General features: G+C 38.2%; 1 protein-coding gene across 6 annotated transcripts in view; it reads right to left on the bottom strand.

Moving 5' to 3' along the window:
• The window catches only part of LOC149298836 (voltage-dependent calcium channel subunit alpha-2/delta-1-like), a 248,142-nt gene that overhangs the window by 119,069 nt on the left and 116,670 nt on the right, over positions 1-12,403 (bottom strand). For all 6 annotated transcript variants that reach the window (XM_089487142.1, XM_089487145.1, XM_089487147.1 and 3 more), the window contains exon 6: positions 5,006-5,135. In XM_089487142.1, coding sequence (XP_089343268.1) covers positions 5,006-5,135 — 130 coding nt within the window. The remainder of the gene's footprint in view (positions 1-5,005; positions 5,136-12,403) is intronic.

The raw sequence follows: 12,403 nt of genomic DNA, 5'->3' as shown, positions 1-12,403 counted from the left end.
GCTTTGTCCTATAGCATTCAAGATAACTATATAATTCCCTGAATGCCAACCTATATGCAACTTTAATAAAAAAAAATAAAAAATTGTCTTGAGTTGTTGTGTCAGCCAGTTTGGAGAGCTATTCTAATTTACGATTTCATTATCTTCTTTCCTTCATTCTTTCAATGGTCTGTCACATGTTATACTCATTACAATGAGCTAGTCAAGCACACCTTTGATTTGAACTGGAGACAGACATGAGATGCATTTTCTATATTCTGTTTCTTCATGGACCCATTGTTGTTGGTTTGTTTTTTTTTGCTGGTTTTTTTTTTTTTACTTTTCTGTTCTGTGCATTAACCGACCAAATTGACAGAAGTCAAAACTTAGCCACAAGTATAGTAATTCACTGCTAATGTACAGTGCGTGTGTTTATAATGGATCATAATGGGAATATAAAGCCTCCTCAAATTACATTTATTAAATCATATACCAAATATAGAGATAAGTCTGCTAAATGGGAAGTATGGGAAGTCATTATCATCCAAGCTTTTTACCCAAAATACATAAGTGATGACATGAGAAAAAACTACAGTCGAGCAATACATTATTTTGTCACTTGGGGAGCCCTATTTGAAGGTAAATAATCTACTAAAAATTATATATTAAAAAAATGTATCCTTGCAAGACATACCAACCAGGACCATTACTAGGCTCATATGAGATCATGGGTTTGACTGCATAATTGCTTTAACAAAATTATTACCACACACACCAAGTATGCACATTGTAAGCTTTTTTTCCGACTAAATAAATTCTCTCATATTCATGATCTCCCAAATGCGAGGCTTTAACCTTTTTAAGCCAAGCCCTAGAAACACTGGTACTAAAACCAGAACATTTTGCACACCATGTAAGGCACCTGACAGGCATCTGTGTGAAGCCTCTTGACTCTCATATATTGTGTGCCAGATCCAATTAAACATAAATCATCTGTGATGATACCCAGATGGCATTAATACGGGTAAAAGGTTGCACAGTTCCACATCTAGTATTTCAGTAGTTTTCCAGTGCTTATCTCCTTTGAACGGTTATGCAATTATTTTATCCAAGAACAGTTAAGCATATTCAAATTTATTAATACATAGATTGTTTTTGACAACCAACATCAATATTTTTCTAAATGTCATCTTTTATTTTAGCAACATGTTTGCTATTTGAAAGGTTCAAGACAAAATATATTGAAGTTCTTTTATCCAAGTACATGACTATTAGAATCACCAACCTCCCCTCCGCCTTAAGGCCATATTCCCCAAAAACTCACTTGGATTCATGCACATAACCATTCGGTAGTTTGTGTCTGTGTAAGTATGTTAGGTGTGTAAGTATTTTACTGTGTGTTTTAACCCCTTAAGGACAATGGGCGGTCCCTAAACCCATTGAAAACAATGCATTTTGAGCCCATACATGTACGGGCTTTGTCATTAAGGGGTTAAAGTATGTTACTGTGTGTGTAAGTATGTTACTGTGTTTGTGTGTGTAGGAGGAGCATGGGAGTCCCAACAGTATGTCTCACAGGGGGCCCTGGCATTTATTACGCCACTGAGTAGATAGGCGGTGTGTGTGCGTATTTGTGTATACATACTGTGTTAATGTTTGTGAACATATGATGTTGGCTGTTACGGTAAAGTGTTAGAGTGTGTAAGTGTATGGTGTTAGCACGAGTGTGTGTTAATATTTAGTTTAAGCATTTGTGTGTGGGTGTCAGCTTATGATGTTATTGTGAGTTTGTGTAGCAGCATATGGTGTTGGAGTGCCAGGGGCCTAAGGTTAATCGCATCTTGGAAGCTTGCCCCTGTTCTCATAAGGTGTCCTCATTTATGGCAGGATCTTAAGGAGAAGTGACAGGTAGAGCAATGAGTGGGATAGATATAGGGAAGGCTGATGGGAGGGGCACAGGCATTAAGGAGGTCGTGGGCTCTAAGATTTCTGATGCCACTCAGACACAAAACATAGTTAATAATGGCCACATCATTTTTTCCTAATACATAGAATAAGAGGACATTGCAAGCATGTTAAATGCATCAAAATTAATTATATAAGAGAAACACTACTATGCAACCAACGTTCTACAATAAATCTTTTCGCCGCTCATACCATCATGTGGGAGCAGCACCATGCCCTCACATCCACTAGTGAATATTAGGGCTGCTTCTACCCACAAGCAAGCAAACCCATCTGCCCTTTGCTCCCTCCCTGTCATTAACATACACACTGGCACACACTTTGTGTTATGTATCCCCACTGAGTCCCCAACTTCACAACTTGGCCAGTCCAAGTCAGACTGTCCTTTTTTCATAGTTCTAGAGTGACCAGGGGGCAATTTCCCTCTGCCCCAATTAAGTCAAACATTCTTTGGCAAAAAAACCACAAAGCACCATTAGTTATATTCACTGTTCCATGAGCTTTAGAAAGCTACAATACATGAATAAATAGTATCCCCTTTCCGTAGAGCTGGTGATTTGAAAATGAAAAAAAAGACCTAACATTAAGAGCTGCAACCATGGAAACTAGTTGTAAAGTGGCTCCTGAAAAACTGCGTTAAGCAGCTACTGAGATTTCAGACAATGAAGATTTAATAATCAAAAAGTTGGAAAAATGCTGTTTGACCTTAATTCAATATAAGGCTTTCCAAAACAAGACAACATATTTACCTGTGCTACCCATCAAATGAAATTTACTAAATTGACAGAGAAATGACAATTATCATGAAAAAACGCAATGACTAAGGATTTAATCATGAATGATCTATCTAACAGAGAGAACGGCAGTACTTTAGATCTTATTAGGACCTTTTAAGAAACATTCCCAGGCATTGGCAATTTAGAGGAAAATGAAGAGAGATATCTAACCCACAACTTAAATTATCAAGGAACTCATGGCACAGAGGGATGTCCAACACAAATATTTTGGGGGGCATTGCCCCTTTTTTAATTAACTTGGGAATTGGCACATTCTGAAAGGGGCAGTATACCTCAAAACTCAGAATCCCTCAAACAAATGTCGATGGCACAAGGTCACCGTTGATTTATAGTACAGAGTACGTGTTTCTCATTATTTCCATTACATTACTGCACCAGACTGAAAAATAATGTTACAAGAGGAATATGGTTCTGCATTGTTCTATATCTGATTAAGTTGTGACAGTAACAACTGAGTGAAACAAAAATAGAACATCATCTGATTTCTTACCGGAAATTAAAATCTGAAGATTAAAGCAAATATTTATCAATTTGAGATTCATAACTAGAGAGGCAGATAATTAATATGTATCTCTCTAACTAATGATACTTTGTGTATAGAATATCTATTTGGCAAGATGCTTTGCAAAATAGCGGACACTTTAACACTTCTGCATCAGAGATGCCAGGCAGGGTATATCACTTGCACTTAAAGTTTTATTTAGACAACAAACAAGAGTTTCTAACACTAAATTAAATGGTAAGTCACATTAAGTTTCTTTCATTCACAGATGAACGGAGAGGCATTATATTTCTTTTGAAAATGTGCTATGCAAGCTAATTAGCATCCCGTTTTAAGCAAAGTATTGAGCGGTTAACACTAAGAACTTAAAAAAAAAAAGATAAAAACAGAAGCAAGAAACAAAAAAGTACTATGGCAACAAACATTAAACCTTTTAATGCCTTCCTGTTTGTGTCGCTTGCCTAGAGGTAGGAATAGAATTTGAAGAACCATTGCCATTTCTGACTTAAAAGCAGCAAGAATGTTATATTAAAGCAAGAGAGTAGAAATGGTAATTTCTTATTTCATGGTAATACAGTTCTAATTTATTAACATAGAGGTCATTTAACTTAAGTACGGATGTCATTTTAACCCCAACTCCATGCCATGTTCCATTACTTGTGAACTTTAATTATGCCTTCCTATAATCATAAAGATGTACGAAAGGTGAATCTCATTGGGAGAGGTAAACCCTCAATCATTTTACGAGCTCCAGTAAGTCCTGTAACGGTTCTTAGTAGACATGATAAATGGATAGTGGAACTAGCATTGTTTACCTCCAGACATTGTCTTTGGTATTTTAATAATGCAAAAACAGCAAATTTATTTGAAATCCTAATTAGCATAACATTTTCAAGCAGCTCAGCATTTATATATAGTATTGTATTACGTTTTAAATGAAAAAGACACCTTGATAAAACTAAGGCTTTACAAAAAATATGCATTTAAGCAATACACTGAAGGGAATTAACTGCTTTTAACCACTTATGCAGTTAAGACATTTGCAATAACTATTCTTATAGTGGAACTGTTGTTTTTATCAACATGTTGTACCTACAACATACTTTTGATTTGTTTAAATGCAAAACATTTACATTTTTGAATAATCTAAAAAACGAGTGCTTTTTTGTCAACAAAGCTTTTATCATAATTTATTGCATAAATGCATTTTATTCTGTTTATATATTCATTGTTTTGCTTCTAGAGCGGTAGAACATTCAAATTCAGCAAACATGCTCCCAGAACAGAGGAACATTGGGGAGGAAAAAGGAACAATGGACTTTGGGTCCCAAAGAAGCACTGTCCATCCAAAAGAGACGCACTTGGGAGATATGCTGTTATTTGTAAACGTGTCCTGGAGCGAAATTATTATGATAATCTGGAGTAGTTCAGTCCTGTTATTTTAACAATTCATTAAGTTTAGAAGAAACATACCCACTTCTAACTTGTAATTCACAGTTTTTAACAAGAAGCCATACTAAGCATATCTGCGATAAAGCCTCCCAACCATTTGGGGAATGTTACTGCCTAAAGCTACACAAGAAACGTTGACAAAATCCTGAACAATGGTCTTCTGGAAGCCTGTGGGGGATTAATTTATTCATATACACTTTGTTGGAGTACTAAAAGCTGTTATTGTAAATTTGCCAAGAAAGCACCACAGCTTTATAACTGTAGGGGTATACATTTTTTTTAAGCATTATATGTAAAACAGTTAACTTACAGCCCTCGTAGATGTCCGTGGGAATGTGAACCGCAGAATGTTCATAGGATGTCTGTCTCCGGAAGACTGGATCCTCCTGAAATACTGGCTTGATTCTTTGACTTCCAGTTTCGCTTTCATTTTTCTCAGGCTTAAAAAAATCAAAAGACACTTATATTAACCGTTTGGAAAAATATCCAATGTTATGTATCATATTCTCATTAAATGCTTTAAATGAAACCATATTTTTGTTAGTGTGTAGTGAATGGACTGTTTTATCCCTTAGTTCAGAGTAGAGGACTGCACTCGGAGGCGGGTCCCGCAGGAGCCGCCAAAAAACTTGCGGGCGCGGGCGGTCTTTCTGGGGCTGCGGGCGGGAGCGGGCGGTCAGGCACTGTACCTGCGGGTCCCGGTAATCCCGTGCAGTCCCGCAAGGATGCCTTCTCGCTGCTCCCTTACAATGTCTCCTATCTTGCTCCGCCCATGAACAAGGCGGAGTCACGTGATGTGACGTCACTTCCTGTGACTCCGCCTTGTTCCTGGGCGGAGCAAGAGAAGAGACGCTGTGAGGGAACAACTCGAGGGCAGCCTTGCGGGACTGCGCGGGAAATCAGGTAAGGAGGCGGGCGTGATTGGCCACAAATGTGGCGGGAGCGGGCGGGATTGGCCACAAATGTGGCGGGAGCGGAACACCCACATTGCGGGAGCGGGCGGGAGCGGGATTCAAAACAGCGGGAGCGGGATTCAAAAAGCAGTCCCGCGCAGGGCTCTAGTTCAGAGTTACAAATTACTAGTGTTGGATTTTGGCCCTGCAAAGTCTGGAGTAATCTACTACATGACCAAGGGTGTAGCTGTGATAAGAAAAAGGGTAGTCTTTATACGCCTCGACCAATTAAACCTTTATACGAAGCTCAAAACAGAAAGTAGTGGGACCTATACTGTCCAACCTCTCCCGTCCTTTTCCCCCCAAAAAATAAACATTTTGTAAGCATCAAAAGAATTAGCAGCTGCTATTTTAGTAGGCTTATAATGTTTAAAGCACATACAGTAAGCTCATCTGCAATTCCAAGGTAGCCAAATGAAAGAAAAACAAAAAATAGAGTATATATGAATTAATTTGCAGGTTTGGATTTGTAAGCCTAGTTGCTGAAAGAAAGACAGGCACGGACATTCAAGAATGTTATAGTTACAATAACTGGTTTAAAACAAAAATAAATCAAACAGCGGGACAAGCTCATGTGTAGAGCATTAACCATTTAAAACCAACTAAGTGTTACCATTTCCACAAAATTACAAAATATAATAAGTTTCCTGCAATCAAAATTGAAGCTGGATTTCATCAAAACATCTCTTGACAATGACACTTAAAGATCGTAAACAATATGTATCAGCTAGGAGTATATTCTTAGCATATAGAATATATTGAACTCATTCAGTAACCATGGAAGCATTAACAAGACTAGCACATTCCTATCTAGATCTGTAGATATATACAATTGACACTTGTCTGTATATAGTTAACATCACAGGCCCAATTTAATGTTGAAACATGAAAAAAATACTTTAACATACATCTGTTATTTGGTAGAAAAATTCTGCATTTTGCAAACTGACTAACGTGATTTTCTTTTTCATAGGGCTGTGTTGTGTTGTAGGACAAGCTTGGAAATGTTCAAAAAGTAATCCTCTTCTGTGTTGAAAACAATTAAAATCCAACTGCAACCAATTTGTCTCCAGAGGCAGAAAGCAAAATTCAATCAATAATGACAGAGCAAACTCCCACAGGAGGCTGGATCAGAGATTAATTTTTCATCTATTCAAAGTCGGCTTTCACTTATTGTATGCTTATATTAAGCAACAGACAGACAGAGATAAAGACAGATAGAAAGACTATAGAAGAAATGACTCTCCTGGATCAGATCATAGGTTTTGTCATCAATGTATATCACTAGATAAATTAAATCTACATAAATGTGCATAGAGAAGTGGATATGACTGATATAACTGACCAGTGGTCAGCAACAACAGGAATATATTTCTTGGGTGGATGATATGCTTACATAGTGATGAGTGTCCAAGCAAACTGCTTACGAAAGGTTCTTTGCAGGTAACACATTGTGTAAGCTTTTGTAAAAGACTTGTAAATGACAAAGCTTTCAGATTATTCCCCTAAAGGCAGAATGAATCTATTGTTTGAATCAATGTTCCTTCCAGTAGTACTGTACTAGGCCCAGGATAAAACCATAACATAAAAGATAATATTAACACGTGACATTTATACAATTTGACATGATGACTATAACATCAATTATCGAGAAAATAAGTTACTAAAGACAAAAAAAGCAACATCATAGATACTTGTTGAGTTAACAGCATATACAATATATTTGGCAATGTTCTTATTAAATGATAATGTAACCAGTACATTTTTACATTACCTGAGTGTTTCAAAGAGAAATGTCTACAGAGCTGTTACATGCCCATCCTTTCTATGATCTGGCATGTTAATGTGTCTAAAGTGCCAGCAGCATGACCAGTACTGGGTTTAAGCCTTAACCTAGTGAATAGTATAAAAAAGTAATGCCAATAGAGGAGTTCTCCCTATTGGTTTATGGGAAACCAGGCAGTCTAAACATGACATCATTGGGGTCCAAAATACACAAGAGAGATCCCAAGAGAATCTATTGTAATGTTTCAGTGGGAGCTCTGAATAAGATGGAAAGCAATAAAAAAAGGAAAATATTTAAAATAAAAGTATAAAAACCCAATACTTATCAATATCTACTCAACTCTTACTACTAGAAACATCCATGCCCTCAAATCCATTAGTAAAGCAATGTGGCCCTCCAAAAGATAAGAAATTAGGTAAAAGACGTATAACTGTAAGCGTGAGATGTTTCTAAATATTAATTTGGTTAATTTTCAGCACTGGGTCCTATCCAGTTTACATTTTAGCATATTCATAACAGAGTATTAATAATACATATTGTATTATATGCAATATATATGGTTTCAATAGAAGGCTATAATTGTCCTGAAAAAATGTGTATTTTTGTGGGTACACTAAAATACAGAAAAAGGGGTAATTAGATATTGTCAGAGATACACTATTTGGGCAAAAGTATTGGGACAACTGACCATTACACCAACAGGGACTTTTATGACATCACTTTCTAACTACATATGTAGCTGGTCCCCTATGCAGCTATAACAGCTTACACTCTTCTGTGAACACTTTCCACAAGATTTTGGAGTGTTTCTGTAGGATTTTTTGTCATTAGTGAGGTCAGTCACTGATGTTAGATGAGAAGGCCTGACTTATAATCTCTGTTCCAGTTCATGCCAAAGGTGTTCGATAGGGTTGAGGTCAGGGCTCTGTGCGGGTCAGTCAAACCTATTTCATGAAGCTCCTGACACACGGCGCTTGTGCCAATGTTCCAGAGGCAGATTCTCTCTGTAGTGAGTTACGCACTGCGCTCTTCAGCACTCAGCTGCCCTGCTCTGTGAGTGTGTGTGTGTGTTCTACCGCTTTGTGGCTACTACTAAACATTTCCACTTCACAATAACAGCACTTACAGTGGACCGGGGGCAGATCTGGCAGGGCAGAAATGTTATGACTGGCTGACGTGTGGCATCCTATGACACTGCCGTGTTTAAAGTCACTGAGCTCTTCAGTACAACCCATTCTACTGTCAATGTTTGTCTCTGGAGATGGCTGCCTATCTGCCTGATTTTATATACCTGTTAGCAATGGTAATGGTTGAAACACCTAAACTCAATAACTAGGAGGGGTATCCCAATACTTTTGTCCATATAGTGTATATACTGGACAAGGCACTTCAAATAGAAGATATTTTTTCTTACTCAATATAGAAGCATACATAGTTAATATTGGTCAATTTTTATTGGCAACATCGGTGGCATAAATTCATTTTAACAAATAAGCAAAGCTCTTAATTGAACATTAATAGTGAGCTAAGTCTGGATAGCACATGATGTGTGCCTTATGAGTCTCTAGTGACCAACCCTCCACCTAAAGAGTAGAAAAATCAATTATAAGTGATGATGTTCTAAATCTCTTTAGTTGCGTTAGAAAGATACAACCAACTGTCATTAGGGACATTTAAGAAGCAAGAGAATACTGCAAGCAATCACTACAGGTGGAGACATAAGAAAATGTAAACAGAAGTGACTTTGTTATTCGCTATCTATAAGTAAAGTCCACAACTAAACACTTCATATATCCAGAAGAGTTTTGTACGCTAAAACATAAGTGATTCTGAATGTCAAGGGGCATACAGAAGAGAGGTTTTCATCAAACCACTAATGAACAAAGATAAAATACTATAAGCTTGAAATGTTTTAGTAACATTTCAGCGAAAAGCCTAAGTGTACCCTAATTTAAATGAAAAAGTATGTATTATGTAAAATGTATATATATTTTAAGATGTTAAAATGTTAATATTTAACCAGACACTTTATTATACTACGGCATGTAAACATAACACAACTCATACCTAATATCTCTAAATCATTACTTATATATTTGTGATCAAAAGCCCTCAGACGTTAAGTTTCTCTCACACGCAGTATTGCATTTATTAATAAAGAGATGGCTTTTTAGCAAAAAGTACAATCTTAAAGTATACACCGTATACTTTATGACAAAAAAACTTGGAAGTGCAAAGACCTCATTCTGTTTTGTTAAAGAAGAAGAAGCTTTAATGATAATAAACGCAAGTTAATAATAATGAAAAGTAATAAACATACAGTGTAGGGGACAAAACCTGAATAGTGGTCAACATCTGATGCATGGAATACCGCTCACTACCCCTGCTAAATGTGTGGCCTGATAACGAAAGACTGCCTCTCTGTGAGTAATTTACCCTGGAATAGGCAATCTCCATACTTCTATACCATAATTCTCAATGGGCAAACCTATACATTGAGATAAGAAGACATGCACTGTGTATTCACCTAGAAAGACATCCTGGTAAATGGAAAAGAAAAGTTACTGTTGACCAACTATGGGAAAGTTGGTATGTCGATATTAATCTCTCTGGAATTCTAAAGTACCAGAAGATGTTAATATATTTTTTGGATGTTATTACTAGTGAATTGACAAAATCAGGAGCATTAGGTGAAATCAATATACAAAGCAACACAAATAATTAGAGGGAATTAAATTCCACCGCTGTGTCTTGCCTGTGACAATGAAAGGTGTAAGAAAGGAGGTCAGCAGCATTCTCCTGGAGTGTGCATAGATGGCAACAACAAATAAAACATATTAGCTCCACCAGGGGCAGGCTGGGCCGGGGGGCAGGGGGGCAATTGCCCCCCAGGCCGCCCTAAATCCGGGCCGGTGGGCCGGCCGGACGACCGGCAGACGAGCATTCAATGCGGCTGCGGCCGCAAAGTTAAAAACTAAGCAGCCGCGAGCAGGATTGAATGCGGCCGTCATGAGTACCTGGCGGGCGGGGGAGGGGGGCAGTCCGCCCCGGCTGCCGCTCATCTGAGGGGTGCCACCATGCCGGCACGCCTCCAGAAACGATGCGCGCGGCAACTGTGGCTGTGCGCCGGGACTTGATGTGAAATCCCGGCGCACAACACTGAAGCCACGCCCACCGTCTTCCGCGCTCAGTACACCGGAAGGACAGGAAGAAGAAGAAGTAGAAGAAGAGGAGGAGGAGGAAAAGTGAGAGTGAAAGAAGAAAAGGTAGGAGAGAGTGGATTAGTAAGTGTGTGAGAGTGATGGGTGTTATGCTGAATGTAAGTGTGTGAGAGTGATGGGTGTTATGCTGAATGTAAGTGTGTGAGAGTGATGGGTGTTATGCTGAATGTAAGTGTGTGAGAGTGATGGGTGTTATGCTGAATGTAAGTGTGTGAGAGTGATGGGTGTTATGCTGAATGTTTGTGAATGAGGGTTCCAGATAGCATGGATGTGTACGTGTTGGGGGATAGCTTGGCATAGGGAGTCCGTAATCACATTCCTTTCATGCCCAGATTCCAGCATGTAGTGGCTGCCTAGGCATGATAGGAGTGTGATTGCTGTTATAAATTATTTTTTGGTCCAACTTCGGTGTGTTAACACTTTTATTGGACAGAATAATTCAATGACAGTATTAATATATATATATATATATAATTGCAAACAGCAATCACACTCCTATCATGCTAAGTCAGCCAGCACATGCTAGAACCTGGGCATGATAGGATTGTGATTGTTGTTATATATGTGTATATATATATATATATATATATATATATATATATATATATATATATATATATATATATGTTAATATTGTTGTTGATTTTTTTGTCTAATTTTGGTGTTACTTTTAATAAAGTATTTTAAAGTGGTTTTTTTGGGTTTTTTTTCAGTTTTGGCCAAGTGAATGCTGAATTTTTAGTTTCAGTCCAGAATTTTCATTTCGGTGCATCCCTACTATATACTATGCCAGTCACTAAAGTGGTAAGCCTACACCACATCAATGTTTGGCTTAGTATATAGTGATAGGGGTTGTCAGTGTCTGGCTCAATGTATAGGCACACATTGACGGTGGTACCGCGTAATCCCTAAGCATATAATGATAACAAATATGCTGTACCCCTGTCAATGTTTGCCTAACCATAGAAACTATGCAGTTTTAAAGTGTGTGTGGGGGGGTGCCACATACAGGGTCTGCCACAGGTGCCAAATACTCTAGGTACGCCCCTGCATCATGCGGCAGTCAGACCCAACGGCCATGCCTCAGCTCCTCTTCCCACGTCTTAAAAAGGGTGTGATGAAGAGCTGAGGCATGCGGTGCGTGCACACCGGCCACTTTAATTTCATTAGGCGCTGGTGGTGTGACTGCCGCACGACGGCCGCTTTCAATGTCGCTCGCAGCCGCTTTGATGGTGCAATGGGCCAGTTGACTAGACTTGCCCCCCAGGCCTTAGGCTGCCAGCCCTCCCCTGAGCTCCACTGATTAATGAGGCAATAGGATTTAGCCGACTAGTTTATATAATAAATATGTTTAGATTAAATTGGTCTTGAAAAAATAAAATAAAAAAAGTCTTAGGCAATTCCATTGGGTCTAAAATAAACAACAAGCATTTTCAGCTGGTTGATTTATTCATCTGAGACATCAATTTCACCCTGTGCTTGTGGAAGGTTGAGAATGGATTGCAATGCCTCATGGTGACACATTTCATAGGTGTGAATGGTATTCATTTGCAGTGACATATGTGTCAGAAACTTGACAGAAGAGTGCTTACAACTAATGTTGATCTTTCAATCTGTACAAACTCAAAGGCTGATGTCCAAGGAATGCCTTTAATGTGACATGCCACATTAAGATAGGTGTTTCTACTGCAAATCTTAGCATTACAATTTGTCTGGGTTTTTTTTTAAAGTTCTTAAAGGGAAACCCA

Source organism: Sceloporus occidentalis, unplaced genomic scaffold, assembly GCF_023333645.1.
Source record: "Sceloporus occidentalis isolate IW3139 unplaced genomic scaffold, rSceOcc1.0.p SCAF_31, whole genome shotgun sequence".
NCBI lineage: Eukaryota > Metazoa > Chordata > Lepidosauria > Squamata > Phrynosomatidae > Sceloporus > Sceloporus occidentalis.
Note: the sequence above shows the minus strand (reverse complement) of the source record. Positions and strands in the feature narration are given on the sequence as shown.